This window comes from Argentina anserina, chromosome 6 (assembly GCF_933775445.1).
Source record: "Argentina anserina chromosome 6, drPotAnse1.1, whole genome shotgun sequence".
Taxonomy (NCBI): domain Eukaryota; kingdom Viridiplantae; phylum Streptophyta; class Magnoliopsida; order Rosales; family Rosaceae; genus Argentina; species Argentina anserina.
Window position 1 is genome coordinate 116966 of NC_065877.1, and position 25072 is coordinate 142037.

General features: G+C 37.5%; 4 protein-coding genes across 5 annotated transcripts in view; 2 read left to right on the top strand and 2 right to left on the bottom strand.

Annotated features, from left to right (window-relative positions):
* Nucleotides 1-1115: 1115 nt before the first annotated feature.
* On the bottom strand, nt 1116-6223 carry LOC126798420 (phospholipase A(1) LCAT3). Its single transcript, XM_050525383.1, has 11 exons — nt 5859-6223; nt 5483-5574; nt 4804-4931; nt 4545-4680; nt 4351-4402; nt 3715-3815; nt 3299-3478; nt 2604-2761; nt 2163-2217; nt 1611-1664; nt 1116-1501 (listed from the first exon to the last, which is right to left on the bottom strand). Exons 1-11 carry the CDS (start codon nt 6076-6078, stop codon nt 1334-1336), a joined length of 1344 nt encoding a protein of 447 aa, XP_050381340.1. The 5' UTR covers nt 6079-6223; the 3' UTR covers nt 1116-1333.
* Nucleotides 6224-6650: 427 nt separating this feature from the next.
* The window catches only part of LOC126800911 (60S ribosomal protein L38-like), a 35490-nt gene continuing 17068 nt past the window's right edge, over nt 6651-25072 (bottom strand). Inside the window, exons 2-4 of the mRNA XM_050528338.1 lie at nt 7678-7692; nt 6956-7139; nt 6651-6827 (exon numbers count right to left, since the gene is read on the bottom strand). Of these exons, the coding sequence (XP_050384295.1) occupies nt 6805-6827; nt 6956-7139; nt 7678-7692 (222 nt within the window). The 3' untranslated portion in view covers nt 6651-6804. The remainder of the gene's footprint in view (nt 6828-6955; nt 7140-7677; nt 7693-25072) is intronic.
* LOC126800884 (peptide chain release factor PrfB1, chloroplastic) lies at nt 7797-10880 on the top strand. 2 transcript variants are annotated; one of them, XM_050528307.1, is made up of 6 exons: nt 7800-8071; nt 8165-8445; nt 8800-9003; nt 9633-9848; nt 9969-10155; nt 10263-10875. In XM_050528307.1, exons 1-6 carry the CDS (start codon nt 7912-7914, stop codon nt 10565-10567), a joined length of 1353 nt encoding a protein of 450 aa, XP_050384264.1. In that variant the 5' UTR covers nt 7800-7911; the 3' UTR covers nt 10568-10875. The 2 variants fall into 2 exon arrangements, with proteins under 2 accessions (XP_050384263.1, XP_050384264.1); XM_050528306.1 differs by having other exon boundaries at nt 7797-8445; nt 10263-10880.
* Nucleotides 16074-24961, top strand: LOC126800877 (endoribonuclease Dicer homolog 2). The gene is made up of 21 exons (XM_050528298.1): nt 16074-16414; nt 16582-16759; nt 16937-17050; nt 17155-17289; nt 17487-17562; nt 18058-18263; nt 18647-18772; nt 18849-18978; nt 19067-19166; nt 19427-19622; nt 19714-19874; nt 20112-20330; nt 20433-20644; nt 20813-21084; nt 21167-21588; nt 21739-21842; nt 22418-22614; nt 22996-23205; nt 23302-23712; nt 23961-24239; nt 24422-24961. Exons 1-21 carry the CDS (start codon nt 16344-16346, stop codon nt 24770-24772), a joined length of 4170 nt encoding a protein of 1389 aa, XP_050384255.1. The 5' UTR covers nt 16074-16343; the 3' UTR covers nt 24773-24961.

A 25072-nucleotide genomic window follows, 5' to 3' on the forward strand; every position in this document is an offset into this window, starting at 1 on the left:
TACACGCTACGCACGTACGTACAAGAAGGAAAAGACTACATGTATACGTACATATGTACGTACGTGTAGCCGTTTGGGCATGAAAGGTACACAAGTGGAAATGGGAAGTACCGAGGAGAGAGTTAGAGAGATAAGCAAGGGAAGATTATTCAAGAGCCAAAACAAGGAGTTTGTGTGGGAACTGGGACTGGTGTCAGGTGGTCAAAAACGAAAAAGAAAAGAGGACTAGGATTGCGCGCGCGCGCGGAGGGAGGAGCACCCGTGCCTTTTCGGGAACAAGACCCAGTAGTACTACTGCAGCCTCCTTCACCCTTCCCTTTCACATATACCCCTGCAATTACAACTGCAACTGCATCTGCATGCCTCATGATGCGACTCACTCACACCCTACACAAATAGAATCAATCAATCAATCCATCTCTAACTGCTACCTCCTAGCTAGGTTTTGTTAGGACCACACCTAAACCACCTTAATCTATTCTCTCTAATCCCTGTTAAGTGTTAACACATGGCAAGTTAGTCATGTAACTTTCTTCTCTGTTAGCTGCTGTCCCTTTCAAGACTAAGTCAAGTGAGAACCTTTTGCTCCTAGAGTGTAGGACTCTTTTGTTTAGTTCTGTAGCCATTTCAGTTTATAATGTACTCTCTGCCTCTTGGCTAAATCATGAATGAAATGAATATCATGTTTATGTAATTTATTTGCTTGCATTTTCTTTAATTTCCTTCGTTACCTAGTTCGATGGATTATGATCCTATTAGGTTTCCTCAATTTCCTCTTTCTTTCTTGGCCTTTTCATGAATCACTCGCTTTGAAACCCTAATCCTACTTATATAATCACTAATATATTAAACTTGCTCTTTGTAAATGCGGGTGCTATCCAACCTTTTGACCATTGACCATGCATCATACTCTCTCAACTAGTTGTTCTTGGTTCATTTTCACAATTAGGGACAAACATAAAGTTTTGTTCGACCTGTAAGGCATGCCGATAATAAATAAGAAATCGTTCATTTCACATGATTTATGGGATAATAGCATGTTGCAAATTTAGACTTGCCAAAACAAACTGCATCCCTGCATGATACAATGATACCTGGAAATAATCTGCAGGAGAAACAGAGGGGGGAAATTTGAACTTTGGTGCAGGTTATTCTCCAAGGTCCTTGATTTTAAACCATTAATCTTTCCGATTTAAGAGTATAGAATAAATTACCGGATTACAGCATGAATAACAGATGGTATCCGGCCAGAAATAAAGAATTTGAATCAAGTATGTTACTGTATGGTCCTGTAGTCCTGTACCACACATACATATATATGTGAACCAATTTTTCATTGCCTCACAGGCTCATCTGAGACTCTGGATGTCTTGGAATGTATATTGACCTTCTGCTCTACTCCCAACCACTTTTTGATATGTTGAAAAACTGTTTTATCACATAGTAGTTCCCGATGTCTTGCTGCTATTGCTACTCTTTCAATTGCAGCAAATCCATCCGCCTGTACAATACAAAGAAACAAGTTTAATTTACCCCAGTATATGGCTTAACACTGGTCAGAAACAAACACTACAAGAGTACAACATAATATGATTAATGAGATACAAAACCTTTGCTGATTCAGCGGAAACTGTTTCATCTCCATCCACATAAGAATACAGAGGCTGAAACACACATATCATGTGAATAGCAAATGAGTTAGCCAAGAGCCTACGATAAAAGTACATATAAGCAAAGTACAGAGTATGCCTGTTAGAGATAGGGATGAATATAATTACTCTAACATTCTAGTTAAGCATAATCCTTAATTAAGCCTTAGGAACACAGTGCATATCTATGGTTCATAATTGCGTAACCAAAAGGAAGAATGGCTATTCGGTATGTATATTGCATGTTTTATGCATATAGTAAAGTTGTAAAACGTGAAATGGGAAACTATTTATGGAAAGATAGAAGGGACATAAATAAGGCAGATTGGAAGGCAACATGTCCTTGATTAACATAATAAGGCAGTTGTACGATGATTCCTTGATTGTAATAGTCTTGCTGCCAAATTACCAGTGATGAAGATAATCAAGGTCAGAGAAGAGATGATTTAGGCCGTTGAAAGTTGTATCCATAATCTTCACAATTGACTCCTACACATAAAATAATTTATTTACCATTGAATGACATATTTCAGACAAGTCTTCAATTGGAGATGCCTTCGAGCCATAGCTGCATTACCAAAAAATTATATATGTCTCAGATACCTTTTCTGACTAAATAATTGCATGCTGCATGCAGAAAACAGAAAGATGAAGAGCAGAGAGTAAAACGTATATATTCTGATAGTCAATGTTTATAAAATCATAGTTCATCTTATTATCACAAACTTTATGACATAAACAATATAATTGCATGTTATTCTCGGTGGCCTTTACTCCAGATGATCAGCAATCTAGCGTAATTTTATTTAGTAAAATTATATCGACAAGACTGACCAACCATACCATGTGTTAGAAATCCTCTGATCACACACCTAGCAGCTAGTTACTTAGGGATTCTTTTCTTTGAGCAAACAAAGTTACCATAGTCATCAATATATTGTATCTCGAACATACCAAACATCAAAAGGTGTGTCAAAGGATACTCCATAGATGTTATAGAAGCAGACTCCATCTGGTAGTTTGGCATTGTTGAGAACATTGCGAGTCTCGGCAGCCCATCTGGAAATAGCAAAGTTAAATGGCAAAGCTACAGTTTTACCATCATAAGTTAGCTGCAATGAAAGAGAATGACATAAGCTGTGGATATTATGCGGGGAAGTAGTAACAATTCAACATTGACATTCAAGCTTAAAAATTGCATTCCAGACACAGGAAATGTTCACGCAGAGGAATATAGACGTTGTTCGCCAAAGACTGAAAATGTGAACAGGATAGTATCTAGTCAACGAACTATTGTGCACTGTTTTGAGATTTATATAACAATACCGAATCATGCTGATTAAGCAAGGGTATATCATTGCTATGTTTCTCAGTATGTTGACAATTGAATCCATGTCCACTAAGTACAAAAGTCGTTTTACAAGTGCCAGCTAATTGTATCTGTCACCTACAAAAATTTGGTCCCGCGTGTTCTTTCACCTAAATACAGTTAAATACCACACCAGAAGCAAGCAAGATCAAGGCCTTATGAGTGAATGACACAAAAAGACAGGCCAAAATGGCAAAACCCGATGTTTTTGACACAAGAATTTTGTAAATTATCCCCTAGTTTACTAGTTTCCTAGACAGATTAAGCTGAGAAATTTTACCTCATTATTTCTAAGTGCTTCTCTAAACAAAGTATTACTTTCCGTGGGGCCATAAGATTCCAGCTCAATAGAAGTTTTCCCATCATTAGACTGCTTCCTCCAAACCTGAATTTCAGGCTGCTTTTTCCAATAAAAATCTGGATTGGCCAACATCTCGTAGATTGATGGACACTCAACCAACTATATGTGAAAGCCAAATATAGTGTTAGCTGACCTAAGTTAATATGCTCAAACCATGTAGAAAAAAAATTCATATATCAGGAAATAATTTGTCGTTATTCAACTTTAAAATTACTTAATTCTAAATCTCAAATACAGGCTAGCTATACAGCATGTCATGCATTGCATGCTTGAATTTGAGGTTTAGCAAGGAAGATGATAAGATGAAGCCAATTAAACTTAGCTTAATGTATTACCAGCTGATGCATAGTCCACCTTGATACAAAAAAGAAGCTTTCCAAGCCTTCAACAAACTGCAGTCCAGTTAAAATGGAGTCATTGATGCATCCTGGTGCACCTGTAAATTGTGTGTCATAATCAATATTCAAGGACTATGCATCATATCAAGACAATGACTGAAGAGATCACTAAATTTCTAACACGTAAGTTGGAAAAATCTTGAGGTCATCTAACAGTGGGCTCAAACTCTTCCAAGAACTGTTGTAAATGCCTGTATGTGTTTGTTTTGCCTTTATGATGATCTAAAGCTTCACATATTTAATTTTAAAAAAAATATTTGGACACAAATATGTTTGTTAATGAATGTGATGGAGGCGATGAAGGAGAGGCTTAAGGCAAAACCAAATGCTTCAACTTCAAGTCTGGGAGTTTCTCTGAATAAAGAATGTCTATATTATTCAAGCAAGTGATGTATTTAATGATAACTAACAAGATAAAATTTACACCCACTAAAAATGGCAAAAAAAAGTAAGGAATACCCCAAAGTTAGTGCTTTTGACCGAAAAGACAAAGAAGGGAGATCAACTCATCAGACCAGAGATAATTCAAAGGACAGATTCCGAGAATTTAAGAAAAGGTATGCAGGAAACTACCTTGAAAGGGGCAACCGATGCATATCCATTTGCTCACATACTTCGAAAAGATCTGCGGGTGAATGATGTAAAATCAATGGTTATGGACTTATGGCTCATTTGAGATGAACTATTTATATATTTGGGCAATATTCCATGAAACTTACTAATCAACTTCACCAAGTCACTAAGAGACAGTTTGCAACTTTGCATACCTCATGATGAAGTGACATAAAACACATTACAAGCAGTCCACCCATTGAATGTGAAATTATATTTACTTTTCTGCCTCCAGAAGCCTTGTTAGCAGTTTCCAATTTCACTTTAAGATCTTGCATTAACTTGTCAATTCTGCAAACATAATAGCCTTGTTAGTCAGACATACTCACAGTTACTACCTAAAGTAGTCACTAGGATACCACATTAGTTGTAATAGAGACTTTGCAGCGGAATAACCAGTTAAAAATAAATTACCTGTTGCTTTGACGGAAATCATAGCCAAATCCAAACAATGTGGTTCCCTTCTTATAGCCGCAACCCACAAGCATATTAATCATATCATGAAAATAGTAGACCTCTGACAAATGTATGCATTTCACAAACTGGAAACATGGAGAGAAGTATAACCATCATATTGTCATAGGGTAAGTATCTAGTCTAGCATATTAAACAATATCTAAATTCTTAAGATATTGAAGTGGGTTTAGGTTGCTGGATAAAAGAAAAAGAAATAGCATTTCGCAAGAATAGTAGTAATTATTAAGACATTGTTCAACAGAAACAATTAAATACACTTCAACTATCAGTCCAAGAAAATGTACACAAGAAAACTGAAGTGCCCTTGAGTACTGATAGGCAGATGGATTCTTCAGTTTAAAGTTCAAAATCATATTGATGACGAGCAAGAAGCCGAAGAAAATTATTCTTCTTTCAGACAACTAGTTGGAACTTTCTTACAGAAGACTTGTTTTACACCAATTCTGTATTAACCAAACATGTTAAATTACAGTTGCACTTCAAAGACAAAATGAAACTTCAGAACCATTAGCACTTTAAAGTAGAAGAGAGTCAAAAGGTGTATTCATGCTTCTGCAATGAAATCAAAACTCTTGAACAATCATAAGATAACAATAGGAGTAGATGGTATACTCACCGGAGACGGGTCTAGAATATCAATTGCATAAAGGCCATAATCATCGTCAGGGACCACGATTTCAGTGTCTTTATCTAAAGTTTCTGTATAACCTGGAAATTAGAGAGAGAGAGAGAGAGAGAGAGAGTTGTGGCCGATTCAATACCCGGAAACAGAACAGTTCCTCTGGTGAGGGAATCGAAGTTGATAAAGTTAATAAGATCCAAACTTTTAGCAGTTAGGAATTCAATTAGAAAGCTTTACTTGTTATCAAACATAATGTGAGTGTGCATGTTATGGAGATGGATGATTCAGATTTTGATAGGCAAAAAAGAAGTTGGAATGAAGCCAACAGTGTGAGAGCCTTGAGCAACTAAAAAGGAGAATGTGTGTGTACCAGTGAGGGGATTATAGAGAGACCAGAGTTTCTTCTTGAATTCCAAGTCAGCCAAAAGGATCCGTATCCAGACCCGAGTGTCGAACCCAGACTTGTTCTTCTTCTTCTTACAAGTCAGAATGGAGCCTCCGATTCCGGAGATGAGCAGCACCGGCTCCAGCTCCAGGTCAACCTGATCGGAGAAACTCTCATCGAAGCAGCAGGGGCAGAAGCAGCCCATCCCCTCGATCAAACTTACTGACGTTACTTTTAATTCTCTCAGTCGAGAATGATCGGACACTAACAAGACGACCAAGTTTGCAATTAAGGCCTCCAACTGTATGTATATTACAAAATCTCACGTCTTCATGATCAAATGTTGCCTTATTCTGTTTTTGAATTCTGGTTAGCATTTGGTCATGATGATAATACGGAGGGTGAAAGAATCGTCATCCTGATCAATAAATAGTTCAATAGTCAATACAGTGATACACTACAACCTAACGGTCTCGGTCACACCTTGCCTTGGTCCACCAAACCAGCACATAATGAGATTGAGACTAAATGCGCATCTAACACATTCGGATATCCAATTGCTATACCATACATCTACAGTTCTTCTATACCCTCTTCTCTTCCTTCTCACCACTCAATTGTGTTTTAACATTCACAACTCTAGAGCAGATCAAGTTTGTTAACATGCCATTGCATCATCTCTGTTTCCGATTTCGGTCAAGCTCAGACTCATGATTTTGACATGTCAAGATAAGGCATCAAATCTTTTCACAGAAATGAAAAACCAAGTCTACTGGATTCATGATAAAACCATACTCAATTCAAAACAACCAAATATCTGGGAATAATAACACATCTAATTCCAACAACACATGAGGGTTTTCAGTCTTCAAAATCCATAACATAGAAACATTTCTTCATTGCACGCCTCACTGACTGCTATCAATATGCTTCAAAGGTCCTGCACGCTCAAGCCTACATAAGAAGTAGAAACAGCAGACACATATCAAACAATGCCAACAAATACCAAAGCGAGGGTCGAACTAGCCCAGATAAATTCAAATATGCCACACCTGGCATCAAGTGAACAATAAAAACTACACCTGGGGGAAGAGATTGCTTCAACTTGTCTGCCTTCTCAGAATCAAACACGCATAGTGTGTAGAGATACTTTGAGCAGCGAACCTTGAACTTGACAGCCTCCTTGGTTCTCTTGATTTTGACAGAACGTGCGTCCTTCCTTCTTGCAGTCAGAAGGAAATCCTTGATTTCATGAATTTGCTTCGGCTGGCGGTCGAAGAACAAAATACATTAAATCTTTAAACGGTCACAATATATTCACGTGTTTGGTACCCATCAGCTACAACTATCAATTATTTTTGCAACAGTTAAGGACATGTACATGCTTAGTAGTAAACAGACAATTGTAAAAAAAAAAACGCTGGCTGACCATATTCTAAAGAGCTAGCTAGTCATCCCCTGGTTAAAGGCAAGGACCAGAACATATAAATTTGACAACAATACATGCAACGGTTTACAAAAGCCAAAATAAACAGTGCCAAAAGGTGACTGCCTTCAGCTTCCTAATATCGGGGTTGAATGCAGGAACATTTCATGATTTTACGAATTCGAGTAAATTAAGCATATCATAAAAATAATACAGCAGAAAATTATATACTAAAACCCATCTAAATGCATTTTCAATACCTAGCTAAGCCTGTTATGAGAAAATTAACAAATGAAAGGAATAGAGCCGTAAGAACCTAATCGGTAACCAGAATATATAGCCGAGTTACTATTCGCAGTGAAGGAAGAGAGTGCGTACCATGGTGCTGCTTGCTCAGGATTTTCAAGGCAGGGGGACCTGACCTGAATGGCGATTCGAGACGCTTTTATATTGCAAACCCTAAATCTAATTTTGTCAATGGGCCTATGGCACTGGGCCTCACATGGATCCATTTTCTATTGGTGAAACGATGAGAATTGCCGGAATGAGTGATTTGATTTAAACCAACAGGCATTTGCTATCCTTTTTGTTTGGTCCGTGCTGCCACCATCCATGGAGGTTCATCTTGGAAGGTTTAGCTCAACAGTTATCTTATCCCCCAAAGCTTCGAATAGTAGTACTACTAGACCAGCACACTTACCCTGCAAGTCCTCCTATTCTCCTCGCGCTTCTCGTATCTTAGCTTCCGCGCCTTCTCGATTCTCTCCTTCTGGTTCGTTCCTTCCTCGAAAGAGGCCTATTCTTTTTTGTGTGCATATTTCCGAATTGGGTATTAAGCTTATTCAAATTGCTCTTATGGTTTCAGTTTTATATGCGACACCGGAGAGTCAAGTAAGCGCGGAGGAACGAGAATGGGCAATGCAAGATTTTTATACATTGAGAAGAGAGGTTGAAATTGCTGCAGAACGTGTTCATGAGATAAGAGCTTCTGCTTGTCTCCAACAGTTGGAAAATGAAGTTGCCGAGTTGGAATCCAAAGCAGCTGATACCTCCTTTTGGGATGATCGAGCTATGGCTCAAGAGAACCTTTTGGCCCTCACCGATGTCAAAGACCGAATCAAATCCCTTACTGACTTCAAAACACTGGTCTATATATCATCCATGCAAAAACTCTCTAATGTTTTCTTCTTTTTCACTGCAATAGCTGATGGGTGTATAACTAATTACCCTGTTTAACTCAAGTAAATTGGATGTGTTTAGAATCAAAACTTGAGAGAACACAAGTAAAAGGAATAATAGTTGTTTGTGTCCTATTCTGTTGTACTGGACTTTGACATTGTTCCTGCTAGGCTTGTATGCTATTATTCCTTTAGCAACATAATTTCTTGTTGCCTATTAAAACACTGCTTCACACACACACACACATTAAGTACCCATCTGAGAGATCATAAAGCGAGCTACTTCTAAGCAGCATTGCACCTTAAAATGCACTGGATGCAGGTTGAAGATGCAGAAACAATAGTCAAGCTAACTGAAGAGATGGACTCCACAGATAATGCGCTTCTTGAAGAGGCTTCCAGTATCATTAAGGAATTGAACAAGGCTATGGATCGGTTTGAGTTGACTCAACTTCTTTCAGGGCCTTATGACAAAGAAGGTGCAGTTATTTCTATTACAGCCGGTGCTGGAGGTACTGACGCACAGGTAACAACAATAATATGTGCAAAGCAAGAGCAGATCATTCTTTTCATTCTTAAAATTACTTTGATGGAAATGTTGAATTCTTTGAGAATCATTATGGGGTAGAGTGGTGAATTGACCATAACGATCATGCATATTGCTCTTCTTTTTCATGAACTTTCTTAGAAATTTAGAATACAGCCTAAATTAGCTTTACCCCAGTTTGTTACAACTATTGTGATTACTCATGGTTGTGCATCAAATTTTCAGCAATTACTGAAGTTGTTATCGGCAACTGCATGCATTATAATTCTTTTCGCACTCCTGCTTGATTCCTTACGAGTGGTGGTATAATGATGTTTCTGATTGTTGATAAGCTGATGGTCGCTATTTTCATATGCTTATGGTCCATGCGTCTAATTTGTTCAGCCTCTCCCTTGTATCAAAACCGAAATTTAACTTCTGTAGGCTCTTTTTTCCTGTTTAGGCCTCACATTCGTTATAAAAGTTTTTTACTTTTTCTTTTCATTTTTTCATTGGTGATATAACTTATGTTCTAGGTTTCAATTATGTTGTTGTATGGCTTAACACATGATATATAAAACAAAGTAAATGTTTTTCTTTTATAAAACCCTTGATAATTCGCAGTGCAGGATTGGGCTGAAATGTTACTCAGGATGTATATGAGGTGGGGAGAAAAACAGAGATACAAAACTCGAGTGGTTGAGAAATCCCCCGGAGAGGAAGCTGGAATTAAGTCGGCGACACTCGAAGTTGAAGGTCGTTATGCTTATGGTTATTTGTCTGGGGAGAAAGGCACACACCGCATTGTACGACAGTCTCCTTTTAATGCCAAAGGTCTTCGCCAGGTATCTAGAAACACTGCTTGCTATACATATACATATTATGAGGAAAGAATGGTGAAAATTCATATAGATGCATGTTCAATTTCTAGTGCATGTTTTAATTGGAAGTTAGATGTGATGCAGACCAGCTTCTCTGGTGTGGAAGTGATGCCTCTCCTACCTGAGGAATCACTGAAAGTTGAAATTCCTGAAGAGGATTTGGAGATAACTACTTCAAGGGCAGGTGGGAAAGGAGGTCAGAATGTGAATAAAATTGAAAGTGCTGTCCGGATTACTCACATCCCCACTGGTGTCACTGTTCGCTGCACAGGTTGGTTTCTTCATATATATTTAGACACTATGTATTAACTCTTGCTTAGTTTGTGATGACTGATTGCATTGTATTCTCAATGCACCATAAAACGGAACGCAATGCAGAAGAGAGATCCCAGCTCGCAAACAGAATAAAAGCTCTAAGCAGGTTGAAAGCAAAGCTGTTGGTGATTGCTGAGGAGCAACGAGCATCAGAAATTAAGCAAATACGAGGAGATGCAGTTAAGGCAGAGTGGGGGCAACAAATAAGGAACTATGTGTTCCATCCGTACAAACTCGTCAAGGATGTAAGGACAGGATATGAAACATCTGATATCACTTCTGTGATGGACGGTGATTTGGAGCCTTACATCAAAGCGTACCTCAAACTTAAATACAGTATGAAAATCAGTGCATCAAGCCAAGGCTAGGCTGTAGCTTGTTAGTAAACTCCTATTCTGGTGCTTACATTGTACAATTTCTGGAAGTCCGTGAATGGAAAGGACACTGCTGATCAGGTGAATCTTTTTCAAACGGCCTGCTGTGATTGATCCTAATGAGAACCAAGCTCGGAAGCATCCTCATCTTCCGAATTACAACAGATTGAGGAGTACTTACTCTATCACAAGTTGATTAAAACTACCACAAGTTGTAGAGATGGTAAGAGCCTTGGTGTGACCAGGTTCGAATCATTTGGATGCTGATCGGAGTTACTGTATCTTTGGTGTCTAGGGAGGAGTCCTTTTGGATAACAACACTTGAGAGGTGAGAAAAAAAGAGGAGGAAATATATTTTTGTTAACGCAACCAAAACACTATAGCTTGTCAAGTTAGAAAGAGCCTAACTGTGGCCATGTTCGAACCCTGTCGACGATAATACCTAGCTTGACAAGAGATGTAAAAAGGAGAAAATTCAAGTTAACACGGCCAAAACCCAAAATAGTTGAGTTGATAAGGTTCTGGGCCGTCAACCAAGTTCGAATCCCGCAAATGTTAATTAGAGTTAAATCGTAAATTTTTTTTTTGTGGTTACGGAGGAGGAAGCGTTATAAAATAATATCTTATAGCACGGATTAAGTCACTCTTTTTTTTTAGGGTTTGGAACCCAGCCTAGTTGGGAGGCTCAGCCTCACGTCCGGTTCCTTTTATTAAAACAAAAAATAAAATACATAGCAAGAGGGACTAGATCAAAACTTTGCCAAGAGAAAAAGAACAACCAATCTTAAACAAATAAGACATAAAAAGTAGATCATCATACTATGAAAACCGATAATTCAGAAATCTCAAGTAATCAGCTTGTAAGAACTTAACAAGCACATTAGGGGGGACTGTCATACCAAGTAAATGTGTCATTGGTGAGGCCCAAATTGGTCATTATGTCAGTTACCACATTTCATTCCTTAAAGATATGACTGCATCGAAAGGACATTAGACGGACTTTAGATAATCAGTTGTGCTAACATACTCTCAAGTTCTATGGAGGAGAGAAAATTCTGGAAGAGAAACATGCCACCACACTTACAAAGTCACTTTCCAACCATAAATGGAACCAACTTCTAGCAATAGCAATTTCGATTGACAAAATGACAACATAAAACTCAGAATAAAATGAAGAATTTCATCCAAGCGACTCACAAAATCCCCCTAAAAACCCCCTGTAAAATTCCGAAAAACACCCCCACAAGTTGTAGGACCTAGATTACATTTAGCTAAAGCATCAATGTTAACTTTAATCCAAGGAAAAATTGGCATTTGCTATAAAACATGTTAATTTTTTAGAGCCTTACACCGGTTGGGAACAACACCCAGAAAGGGCCAATAAATGGGCATTAAGAACACCTTTAAAATGATCAAGAACAAAAGAGTTAATTTGACTAATCCAAGTCATAATTGAGCAACACAACTTAGAAAAAACAGGGGGACAATTGTCAAACCTTAGCTTATTATGAGTCTTTCCATAAAGCCATGAAGGTAAACATGTCTACCGCTAACCATAGATTATAAAGCTTAGAAGAGAAAATGCTTTCGACGATAGCTTATCCAAAAATCAATCAGAGAGGCAGAAGTAAGAGAAGAAGTGCCAAATTGAACCACTAACCACCTCTAGACACGTTAAGAAAAAAGGACAGTGTAAAAATAAGTGCAAACAAGTCTCCATAAATCAATAACAAAGCTGACATATAGATACCACATGAATTTCACATATTTGCATCATATCATCAGTAGGCAGCCGATCAAATAAAATTCTCCAAACCAGAATAAAGTAACGTGGAGGAATATAATACTGCTATATATTAGATGTCCACTCTTTCACATGGAAATGATGCCCTATAAAATCATATCCACTATAAAAACATAAATCACCAGAGGAATAAGGTTCCCAAATAAACATATCATGCTATTCAGAGAGAGGAATGGGCATATCAGAAATCTGCTCAGCTAATATTGGAAAAGTGCAAGAAAAGAATGGAGGACCAAATCTGCAATACGATCAAGTTCCTCATCAACAACCTCGCTGATAGTATCTTCTGCAAATTTAGCAACGTATTCATGACTAGAGATTAAATTTTGCTCAAATACAATGTTTGCAACTGCCTTAGGACGAGATTCTTGACGCACAATGCGAGAAGGCTTCTTAACAAGGTTATTTCCTTGAACCTTTGACACGTTGTTAGAGGTCATCATTGATAGGAGTACTTTGTGCGACGTTTTTAACATGTTTTTACCTCAATTTGTACTTTGCTTAGCCCTTATTGTTGTACTATTGAGTCATTGAGTCGTAGTAAGAGTCTTGAGTGGTATTGGATGCATTTTTGTGCTTACATGAGTTAAAATGCATAATTGGTTTAGAGTCCTAGTTTGACTAGGAATCCTTGTTAGGTTTTGAAACTAATTATCTCTTACTTATGATTTTATTTTCTTATTTTCAGATTGGATTGAAGAGATAATTAAAGAAAAAAAGATGGAGCCAAGTCATGCAACAATTAAATAGAAGATGATCATTAAAGGCATAAAACATGGCATGTTTTAGGGAATAAAACATGACATGTTTTAGGGAATAAAACATGACATGTTTTAGGGATTAAAGCATAGCATGTTTTAGGGAATAAAACTTTCCATGTTTTATGGATTAAAGCATGGCATGTTTTAGGGAATAAAACTTTCCATGTTTTAGGGATTAAAACATGGCATGTTTATAGGAAGAAAGAAGCAATTTCAAACCCTCCATCTTTCCTCTATATATACATGGCTTCACCTCTCAAATAGGATCACTTCTCATTAGCATTCAAGAGCCAAAACTCTACCAAAACACCACCATAAATTTCCCTCACAAATTAGCCAAGCCGTCCACCCCAAAACTATCATCATCTCCACCGAGTTTCACTATTGAAGACACACCTCCAAGGTTCCTACAACGTGTGATTCTCGTAACTCATCTCCATGTCTTCGTCTATTTGTATTAATCTACAATTCTTTGTCTATGAAGATTGTAAGTTGTTATTTATGTGGAAATATTGGTTTTGTATTTGTTTTAGAATTTTCAGATTGTTTTATTGGATTTTTGGATCTTTGCCGAATTGATGGTTTTCTATAATTAATGAGTTTGTATTTCTATTGTTGTGTTCTAATCATCTTTCTCATACTTTTAGATAATTTTCAGATATGTGCATATGAATTTAGTGGTTGGATGCAATCCCTAAGATTGTGTTTGAGTGCTAGATTCATCAACCATATTGACACAAATCGAATCATGCCCTAAGTAGGTTCGATTTGTGTTGATTAAAAGTGGTAAAAATTCTGGAAATTTGCATGTGAAACCATGGTGGGTGACGCCATACATGAAACATGTCTCCAACAAAGATTTGGTGCTTAAATGTAACCTTATTTGATTCATACTCTAAGTGTTATTGAATTCGATTGCATGCAAATTTAGATTAGGCCCTAAGTCAATCTAAATGTTAATTAAAATCTTGCACGATTAGATGATCTCCTAAGGCTCTAATTGTATTGTTGTCTAAAAAGTATGTAATTGGTTGAATTAGAATGCATGATAGGTTCGAACTTGTAATTATGTGGTGTAATGGTAAATTTGGTTTAAGTTTGTTAAAGAGAAGTCGATCATGTAAATAGTAATTTATGTTTTATTTTAGTAGTTAATAATCAATCTCAAAACCCCAATTATTTGTTAACACTAAAAGTTCAAAGTTCCCTTCAATTCCCCGGAAAGAACGATCCCTGCTTATTCTATACTAACGATGATGTTTTACAGGGTTTATCATAGACGTTTTAACAAAACGTTCTATCAATCATGAATCTACAATTATCAGCCATGTGACCGGCCCACTCTTTCTTAGTGAGTACACATATTCTCATATACCACATCAATTGGAAAACAATGAGCTTCTTGTTCAACCATCAAAGAAGACGGTAATTCACTTGCAGAATCAACATCAACCAAAACTTTAGCAAAGTACCCATATTGTCGTTCCTTCGTAGCTTTATCAATCTGCAATGGAGTCCCACACCCCGTGCAATCTCTATGAGATGATGTGGGTGCCAATAATCTTGGCTCAGAACATAAAAACTAACCCAAAGCTGAGCATGAGTTTGCAGAAGAGTATCACCTGGAACAAAATCGGGTTTCCATTGTGTTAAACGAAAAATTCCATCAGGAAGAGTGCAAGTGCTCCCACCGCATACCCGACGCAATTTCTTTTCAGTGGAAAAAATGAATGTCAAAGTACCCTTTACCAAGCGGTACCATACACCAAGGATGAGAAGGCTGCCGAAGAGCAGCTAACAGACTTTTCAGGGCATCAGACCTTAAAGGTTTAGAAACCTTACGCAACAATAATCGACTAATAAGATTGGTTTTGAATTCCTTCAATTGCTCCCGGTATAAGGATTCATTGATCTTAACATATATCTTATCTCCACGAACAACATGAGATGGTAACTGACTCAGAGAAATAGCAGACTCGGTTGAGTTTGAGAGAACAGAAGCAAAAGTGTGCGCTTTTCAGGGTTGTTGGAGGAAGAGGCGTGGTCGAGTCTAGGCCCCCCATGAATTTCTAGGGACAAACAGTCATCCCAGAGCTCGTCGATGGCATCACTGCCCTAGGAAAACCCTAGAACGACGAAAGTTTTTCCTCAGAGAAAAACGCTTCCAAAAGGAAGATCAAAGACTTTGTTGAATCCGTCTGAATTGTAGTGTTCCACGGATTAAGTCACTCGGGCTGGAAAACATTTGTGGAAAACCATGCGTTACATAAAACCTAAATATTCTATCTTTCTTGAGTAAACTTAGTAAAGACCATTGAATGAAGAAAATTGTATCACTAACTCATTTACTATAATTAACGATCATGTCAATATTCAGAATAGAAGACCAAAGACTACATAAAAGTTTTCAAAGCCAGATTCAAATAACGGAGAATATGAGATAGCCCCACAAGGGAGATGCACAATACCAACATATAAATTTTTTTTATCGAGTAAACTTAAACAAGAGGCATCAAACAATGGAAATAGAATCAGTAACTTCGTAATGGAATATAAAAATTACAAATTAGACTTTGTGGTAACAAGAGTAGACTACCAAAGATGAAAGACTTCTTGTTTTTTTTTTTTCCGAGAATGAAAGATGACATAGTATGTTCAAAGAGAGATCCAAACAACTGAAGATTGTGCGTTACCTAGAAGGCTACAAAGAAAATAAGAAAGAAAATAAAAAGGAAGAAGGTGAACGAACGTGTTTGATGAGGTCACCGGGACAAATGTATAGAGATTCACCTACGTTGGCAGTGTCATTGACCTAATATTTAGTTTTTGGAGGGGAGTGAGGTAGGGGAATCACAATTTACACGCACCATCATCCTCATCCCACCCTCCCTTGTCACTGCGGTTTCGAATCAAACTTTACTCTCTCTCTCTCTCTCTATCTCTCTCGTCACCTTCCATTGGAAGGAAGCCAGGAAGGCGAAACCTCTTCCTTCCCAAGTTCGCCCCCCTCCCCTCTTTATATTCCTTCCTTCCTTCCTTCCTTCAATTATACATTCAACTCAAATTACACAAAGCACACACCCGCTCACTCCCTCACTCACTGTTACAACACTTGCATTGTCTCTCGTTCTCTCTCAATAGCAATTCTCATCGCTACTCTGCGATCAGACTCTCTGCTTCTTACTTTTGCAACTCGGCCTAGAGTATGGATCAGGCTCCCGTGGAGGTTGACGACCCGACCCAACAATCTGCCGATCCTCTCCCATTCGCCAGAAGGTTGCTTCCTATCTCCTCTCCTCTCCTCTTCTTTTATCGATCATTGTTTGTTCCAATATATAGGGAGAGATAGAATTTTCTTGATTGTTTGTTTGGTTGATCATTGAGAGGAAATATAAACTATTGAAAATGGTTGAAATCTCTGTTATTGTGTCTGTGCTTCACAGTTACCAACTTGAGGCATTAGATGCAGCTATTAAAAAGAATACCATAGTGTTCTTGGAGACTGGCTCCGGAAAAACACTCATTGCCATAATGCTTCTTCGGAGCTATGCCTATTTGCTCCGTAAACCATCCCCATTCATTGCTGTCTTCTTGGTTCCCCCAGTCGTCTTGGTTAAACAGGTACGCGATGCAAATTGCAAATCCCTCTCTCTTTAGTCTACATTCTACATCTACACTTGTCTCCTAGATAATTTTCTGCTTTTATTTTGTATATGATTATGGTTATGCCTGGACTATATATTCTGCATCACTTGTCTTACTTGTGCATTCTCCTACTATTGTTATCATTATTATCAGCAAGCTGACGCAATCAAAATGCACACCGACTTAAAAGTCGGTATGTATTGGGGAGATATGGGAGTGGACTTCTGGGACATTAAAATGTGGAAGGAACAAATTGAAAAATATGAGGTGAGGAATTCTGATGATGAAATTATTATCTTATCGCAGAGCTGCTTCATTCGTACATTTTCTGCAACTTTATTTATTTTTTATTTCTATTTTTTCTGTTACAGGTGCTTGTGATGACTCCTCAAATATTACTGAATAATCTGAGGCATAGCTTCTTTAAGCTTAGTATGATAAAGGTTTTAATCTTTGATGAATGCCATCATGCCAGGGGTAACCACGCATATGCTTGTATTATGAGGGTGAGCTTGGTAAATTTAACAGAGATAGCACATGACAGTTATAATTGGGAAAATGATTAGTTCTTTAATTCCTTTACATCAACATGGCTCTGGGATTGAGTGACTGGAAGTTACTATTCCCTGGCTATGCTATCATAGGATTGTTGCATACCCAGTTCATGCTTTTGCAGTACTTGAATGATTTGGGTGATATGCAGGACTTCTTTCACCGCCAGTTACATTCTGAACTTCCAAGAATATTTGGAATGACTGCTTCCCCGATTAAGTCAAAAGGTTTTTGCGTCACAAGATTTCTTTTATTATATATATATATATATATATAGAGGATCAAGAGTGGATGTCTGCACTGCACCAAAAGTGCGGACGACTGTGATTCCGGAGACCGGGGATGCGCAGTGACGGCGTGGAAGGTGCCGGCTGTGCCCCCCTCCCGACACTCATGTCTGTGTCGGCCAGAGATCTATCGTCGGCCCACGGCAGCCGGAACCTGCAAATTTCCAGAAATTTCAGTTTATGGGAAATTTGCAGATTCCGGCTGCCGTGGGCCAGAAATGGAGCTCCGGCCGGCACAGACATGAGCACCGGGAGGGGGGGGGCATGGCCGGCACCATCGGCGCCGTTGTTGCACATCTCCGGTTGCCGGAACGGGCGAATCCTCACCGTTCGGATGGCCCGCTCTTGATCGGGCCTCATATATATATACATATATAGTTATAGTTAGATGCATTTATGATTTACTTACAGATTTTTATATTTCTTTTGATAAAGGTGGAAATCCAGAGTTATCCTATTGGAAAACAATTGATGAACTTGAGACAGTGATGAATTCGAAGGTGTATACATGTGTTGATGAATCTGTGCTTGCTGAGTTTATACCAACTTCAACACCCAAGTTTAGAACATACAGACATAGGGAAATTCCCTCTGCCTTGTATACACACTTAACAAATCAGTTGAAAGATTTGAAAGAAAAGGTGTGTATTTTGTGTCATGGCACTTGATCTTTAATGATTACTGTTTTACATTAGTCATATGATGAATGTAGATTTGATTGACTTGTCTATGGAGTAAATTACATATTGATAGAGTTGTCTGTAAGGGAAAAGAAAGGCTAAGGAGCAAATGAGTAATGGTAGAGGATTGTTTAACTAAATTCTTAGATTGCAAGATGACTTTTAGGGGAAATTCAATACTTGAATGGAATGATGCTTAATTATTTCATTTCCTTTCCTTGAAGTTGGTGGACTGTCCGAAATTTTAATTGAGTGGAATTTAGCTCTATAAATTCCATACTTCTATATTTTTTTTTGTAATATATCTTCAAAGGTGTACTGACAATTGTTTTACTACATTTCAGCATGAATTGTCAGCAAAAGGTTTGGACCTCGTTGAATCTTCACAGTCTATAAGCAAAAAGCTGATGAAATATTTTTCAGCTCTAACATTTTGTTTGGAAGAACTTGGTGTTTGGCTTGCTTCAAAGGTAAATTGGTTGAGCTATGTTCTAGTTGTTGTATGCTATTGGCGTAGTTGACATCATTGCATTTTCATCTGAACAGGCTGCTTTGTCTTTTTCAAACAATGATACCGACTTCTTTGCATGGGATAAGCTAGATGTGATGGGTGAGAGAATCGTTAAATCCTTCAGTCTAGAAGCCTACAAATCATTTGCACGTCTTCTTCCATCTGGTATGCTTACTGTGGGTTTTGGTTCTCTGAGTATTGGCATAAACTTACACATGTTATTGATTTTTACGCTGCTTCTTTCCTTCACTAGATCCAAACTGGATGATTGCTGATGATTTCATATGCAACATGAACAAGGGGTTTCTAACTTCCAAAGTGGTTTGTCTCATTCAGTTGCTTCTTGAATACAGGTTGGCTTCTCCTAAATTACCATTATATGTTTATGAATAGATTTAGGATAGTGGTTGAGTCAGTTAAAATTTGAATCTTTAAAGGATGGCGGTTCACACAAGATTTCATTGATCCACATTTTGTTTATTCTTTTTAGACAGTACCACGTATTTATTAATGTTATTATTATGTGAAAATGGTTAGTATTAGTTTTATTTTTTGTAACTGTGCTATGCTATATTTTATGCTCACTACTGATTTTTTATTTAATCGCACACAGTGCTGTAACGAATTTGAGGTGTATAGTTTTTGTTGAACGGGTCATCACAGCAGTCGTACTAGAATCTTTACTGAATGAATTTCTTCCGAAACACAATGACTGGAAGTCAAAGTACATTGCTGGAAATAACAGTGGGATGCAATCCCAAACCAGAAAAAAACACAATGAGATCGTTGAAGAATTTCGTAACGGCGTGGTACTGTCTTCGTCCTTTCAGAAGAGAAACCCCTTTGTTTTTTTGTCTTTGCATTTTCCATGAGTGATTTTTAGAATGATATGTGTTTCAGGTGAACATTATTGTTGCAACATCGATTCTTGAAGAAGGTTTAGATGTTCAAAGCTGCAATTTGGTAGTCAGATTTGACCCTTCTTCCACTGTTTGTAGTTTCATACAGTCTAGAGGCCGTGCTAGGATGCAGAACTCAGATTATGTATTAATGGTGAAAAGGTAATAGCTCCATTGAGCTTCCTTTAAGTTGAAGTTTGTGTGGCATGGTTTTGAAAAATCCTTTGGAGTATATGTATTTCCTACCTTTGATTGGTATCATTCTTGATTTCAAACTTGCCAGTAATTTTTTTATAGGAAATTTAGAATTTCACATTGTATTTTGTTTGGTGTAAATCGTTAAAGTAGATCTTTATAAAATCAGTATGCAGACTTCATCTGCTTTGTTGGTTTCTACAGAGGAGACTCAAACACATATTCTCGATTACAAAATTATCTCGCCAGTGGAGACATAATGAGAAAGGAGTCACTACGGCATTCTTCTTCTCCCTGTAGTTCGCTGGAAATTGATTTAGAGGATGATGGTTTCTACATGGTCGAAAGCACTGGAGCTAGCTTAACCGTAGAGTCTTCTATTGGTTTGATGTACTTCTATTGCTCCAGGCTCCCTTCTGATGGGTTAGTCCTATGCAACACTATTCTTCTCTTCTCTGTAGTTTGTTAGTCTTGAATAATTGTTATATTCATTAACTTTAATCTATCTTTACATTCTTCTTCTAGTTATTTTAAACCTGCTCCAAGGTGGGATGTGGAGACCTGCACTCTATATCTTCCCAAGAGCTGTCCAATACTTCATGTTCGTGTGGAAGGAAGTGGTAAATTTCTGAAGAAGATAACATGCTTTGAAGCTTGCAAGCAACTTCACAAGATTGGGGCTTTAACTGATAATCTTGTTCCAGATGTTGTTATGGAAGAAGCCCCACAAGAGTTTGGTAACTTTTGAAACACTTCGTTTCTCCATGCTTTTGACCATCTTTTATGTTTGAGACAGTAACTAAATTTTCTCCACAGTGATTTGTTAAAGTTAAGAATATTTTTTTCCGTTTTAATTTGTTCTGAAAAAATGACTCCTAGTTTATTTCTACATGTTCTATGTGCAGAGCATGAGCCTTATGCTGATGAGCAATCCAGTTATGTGCCAAGTGAATTGGTCAAACCTTGTTCAACTGATACTAGCATTTCGTATCACTGCTACTTGATAGAGCTGGATCAAAAATTCGGATGTGATATTCCGATTAATGATTTTGTGCTTGGCATGAGGAGTAAACTTGATAGAGATATTTCAGATTTGCAGTTTGATTTAGAATTTGGGAGGGGTTTTTTATCAGTGAAAGTTAAATATGGTGGAGAGATGGCTCTTAATCCAAAGCAGGTAATGCTTTTTTTTCCTCACAATTTATTAATTTTGTGGTACTATATGAGGCATCAATGTGTTAGTGCATCTGATTATTTAGGTACTCCACTGTAGAAAATTCCAGATCACGATTTTCCGAATTATAATGGATCATAACTTGGATAAGTTGAAAGAAGCTTTAGGTGGCCTTTGTTCGGGAGGAAATCTAGGGTTTGATTATTTGTTGCTCCCAGGGATCAGAGTACATCAGAGACCTTCGATAATTGATTGGCAATGCGTCATATCTGTGTTATTTCCAGATGAAGAGTACAGAAAGGAACACATAGATTGTTCTTTACCCCGTGTTCTTCGTACCAAAAATGGTGTTCTTTGTACCTGCATGATCCGGAATTCCTTGGTGTGGACCCCTCATAATGGTAGCTTGTATTGCATCACTGGTTTGTTGGATGAGATGAATGGAAACTCACTTCTTCGCCTCAGTGATGGCACAGTTCTTACTTACAAGCAGTACTATGAAACAAAGTATGTGTACTTTACTGTATACATATCTCATTATTTTCATGTGATTTATGAACTTTTGTCCAAAAATAAAAGGATATCACGGATAATTGAGCATATATTTTTTTGCATCTGATACTATATCATCAGTAACTCAGTATTCTCTTATTGCAGGCATGGGATCAACTTGTGCTCTGACAAACAGTTGTTGCTGAAAGGAAGACGCATTTTTCACGCGAAAAAACATGTTCTAAGGGGTGGAAAACAAGCAGAAAAAGGTGCAATTTTCTTACATACATGAGAACGTCAAGTTTCATTAAATAGTCTACCTGCTTCTGAACTACTCTGTATTCTTGCCTCTTTGGATGAAGTATACTTTTTCATAATCTCAATGTGGGTCCAAATATTCTTTATACATTTTGCTTTTATGTATCTATCATAATGTGGTTTGAGGAGGCAAAATTTAGTCTGCAGACTTTGTTGGTATTCCCCTTTGTGGTTTTATGAATATAGGAAAGAAGAGACTGCATTTGCTTGTTATTGTATGACGGCATTTTTTTCATTCATTACTGAGCTATAAAAATTTAGTCGTTATCTTTTTTATACATATTTAATTGCGAATTTGAAATAGGATAAGCTGATTGTGACTAAAGTGCATAATAAACTATAAATTATTCAGCAATTGAAGTTTCTTGGATGTAACAACTGTTCTTGCAAAAATGTTTTTGAGATCGCCAATGATCTTACCTTGTTAATTTGAGCGAGTCCAATGTGTATCTTCCCTTCTTATGCTTAATTGTTGAGTAATGAATGCATCATGAGGTGTACCCTGTTATTCTTTTTTTCTTTGCAGAATCAAGCAATATATCTGTGGAGTTGCCTCCTGAGCTGTGTTCTATAATCATGTCGCCCATATCAATTAGCTGTCTACACACATTTTCATTTGTTCCATCTATCATGTATCACATTGAGGCTTTACTTACTGCTGTCAATTTGAAAAATATGCTTTTGGATCAGTGCACGCAAAAGGTCATTATTCCAACCAGCAAGGTACTTATACTACATTTGTCAATAAGAAACATTCTTAGTTTCAGCGAATCTTCCTAAGCTGAAAAAATATGCATGATTGATCCCATGGACTTTTCTTTAAGTTGATGAAATTGAGTGGCTAGTAAGGTTGTATGTATATCTTACTGGATTATATATTTGTCCAAGTTCGGGGCACATCTTCTTATAGTTGATAATGCATTGAGAAGCTTATCTAATCTGTACTAAAATTTATGTAGTCTTGGTGTTCTACCGGATTCTAGGGTTAAAGTCTAATTTGTAGCCTGAAATCAAGTATCATTTTCTCCTTTTTTGGTTTCTTAATGAAGTTTCTGCAGTAGCCTGAAATCTACTTCATTTGTGCCATCTGATTTCTCTTTGTAGGTCTTGGAAGCTATTACAACAAAAAAATGCCAAGACAAATTTCATTTGGAATCCCTAGAGGCTCTTGGAGATTCATTTCTTAAATACGCTGCTAGCCAGCAGCTTTTTAGAACCTATCAAAATAATCATGAAGGCCTTCTAAGTGTAAAGAAAGACAGAATAGTTTCTAATGCTGCCCTTTGCCGAGTTGGATGTGACCGCAAACTTCCGGTAACAATTCTTTATCAAGTTTTTTAATGATATGAATTCAGGAAATGAGTCATCTTCTGTATTGTGACGAACTATCCATTGTTTCATATTGTGTAGGGCTTTATTCGGAACGAGCCTTTTGATCCAAAAAAATGGATCATACCTGGAGACTTTTCTGAACCTTGTCTATTGAAAGAGGAGGTCCTCTCCAGTGAAAGAAGTATGTACATTAGGGGGAAAAGGAAGATTAAAAGCAAGTGTATTGCTGATGTGGTTGAGGCGCTAATAGGTGCATTTCTTAGTACTGGTGGTGAAATGGCTGCTATGTACTTTATGAACTGGGTAGGTATAAAGGTAGATTTTACATATATACCATACACGAGGAACTTTTCAGTGCAGCCAGAAAAGCTTGTCAATGTGAAGCATCTAGAATCCCTACTGAACTACTCATTTCGTGATCCTTCACTTCTAGTGGAAGCACTAACTCATGGTTCTTACATGCTCCCTGAGATTCCAGGATGTTATCAGGTACATACACTGATTTAGACTTATTTCATGCGCATCATGTGTAATTTACTTGTCAATTTCATCAATCGTATAATAAGAGTAAATGGGGTTTTTAAATTTCATTTCAAGTTAATTTCACTCCCTCTTACGGTCTTATCTTTACATCACTCGTTTCATTTTCACTTGCATGGAGATACAAAACCACTCTATTTAATTATAGTTTAAACATTCCCTTCGGTCTGTTCATCTCTATGTCATTCGTTGTGCAGAGGTTAGAGTTTCTTGGGGATGCAGTGTTAGATTACCTGATAACTGTCTATTTGTACAACAAATATCCGGGGATGTCACCAGGAGTTTTAACTGACATGAGGTCTGCTTCAGTGAACAATGATTGCTATGCCCGATCTGCTGTGAAGGCTGAATTGCACAAGCACATTCTCCATACTTCACACAAGCTCCACAAGGATATAGTTTACACAATTGCTAATTTTCGGCGATTATCTACAGAATCTACCTTTGGATGGGAATCTGAGACATCATTCCCCAAGGTTAGTCATTTCTGCTTGTCATTTTTGTTATGTTTCTCACAGCACAGGAAGAAACTTCTACCATAACCCTTACCCTAATGGTCATATAACGGTCATCACATAGATTTAAAATTAAAGATTGTCGAAACAAGTAATCACCCTGGTGTAGGGGTTCTCAGAATAACTATCTTTATTTGTAATAGGTACTGGGAGATATTATCGAGTCTCTAGGAGGGGCAATATATGTTGATTCAGGATACAACAAGGATATTGTCTTTCGGAGCATACGTCCTCTCTTAGAGCCCTTGATTACTCCAGAAACTGTGACACTCCATCCTGCCAGAGAGCTGAATGAATTTTGTTCGAAAATGCATTATGATATGAAGAAACCATTGAAATCCTTCCAAAATGATGCAGCTACCATTACAATAGAGGTTGAAGCTAATGGGGTCACATACAAGCATTCATCAACAGCTTCTGATAGGAAGACAGCTAAAAAGTTAGCGTGCAAAGAAGTCTTGAGGTCCTTGAAAGAGAGTACATTAACTATTTAAGTGCGAACGGATGTAAGATATGGTTGTGTACAATTGTACACAGTGATGTATAGCAATGTGCACCTTATTTGTCGGCTGTGGTGAATTGTAAATTGCCTTTTTGCAATTACAGATGATCTGCTATCAGTTAATGGGATTATTACAAATGTAGTACTGTCCTAATTAATCAATTGTTTCACAGATTGGCCTCAATTATGCATTTTGTCAACACAGATTATGCAGTAGCTATAGAATACAGACCACAACCTTATCATATACTTACCAGTATCAGTTACCTTTTGTTTTCATGGGACGGAAAAA

Coding starts and splice junctions, on each gene's coding strand:
- LOC126798420 (XM_050525383.1), bottom strand. CDS start 6,078: ATGGGCTGCTTCTGCCCCTGCTGCTTCGATGAGAGTTTCTCCGATCAG. Junction 2,218..2,603: donor GACACACCTTTTGATGTTTG/GTATGTTCGAGA, acceptor TTGGTAATGCAG/CTATGGCTCGAAGGCATCTC. Junction 1,665..2,162: donor CTGAAATATGTCATTCAATG/GTAAATAAATTA, acceptor TGTGTGTTTCAG/CCTCTGTATTCTTATGTGGA.
- LOC126800884 (XM_050528306.1), top strand. CDS start 7,912: ATGGAGGTTCATCTTGGAAGGTTTAGCTCAACAGTTATCTTATCCCCC. Junction 9,849..9,968: donor ATGCCAAAGGTCTTCGCCAG/GTATCTAGAAAC, acceptor GATGTGATGCAG/ACCAGCTTCTCTGGTGTGGA. Junction 10,156..10,262: donor TGTCACTGTTCGCTGCACAG/GTTGGTTTCTTC, acceptor AACGCAATGCAG/AAGAGAGATCCCAGCTCGCA.
- LOC126800877 (XM_050528298.1), top strand. CDS start 16,344: ATGGATCAGGCTCCCGTGGAGGTTGACGACCCGACCCAACAATCTGCC. Junction 18,264..18,646: donor TGAAAGATTTGAAAGAAAAG/GTGTGTATTTTG, acceptor ACTACATTTCAG/CATGAATTGTCAGCAAAAGG. Junction 21,843..22,417: donor TGGAAAACAAGCAGAAAAAG/GTGCAATTTTCT, acceptor TTTTCTTTGCAG/AATCAAGCAATATATCTGTG.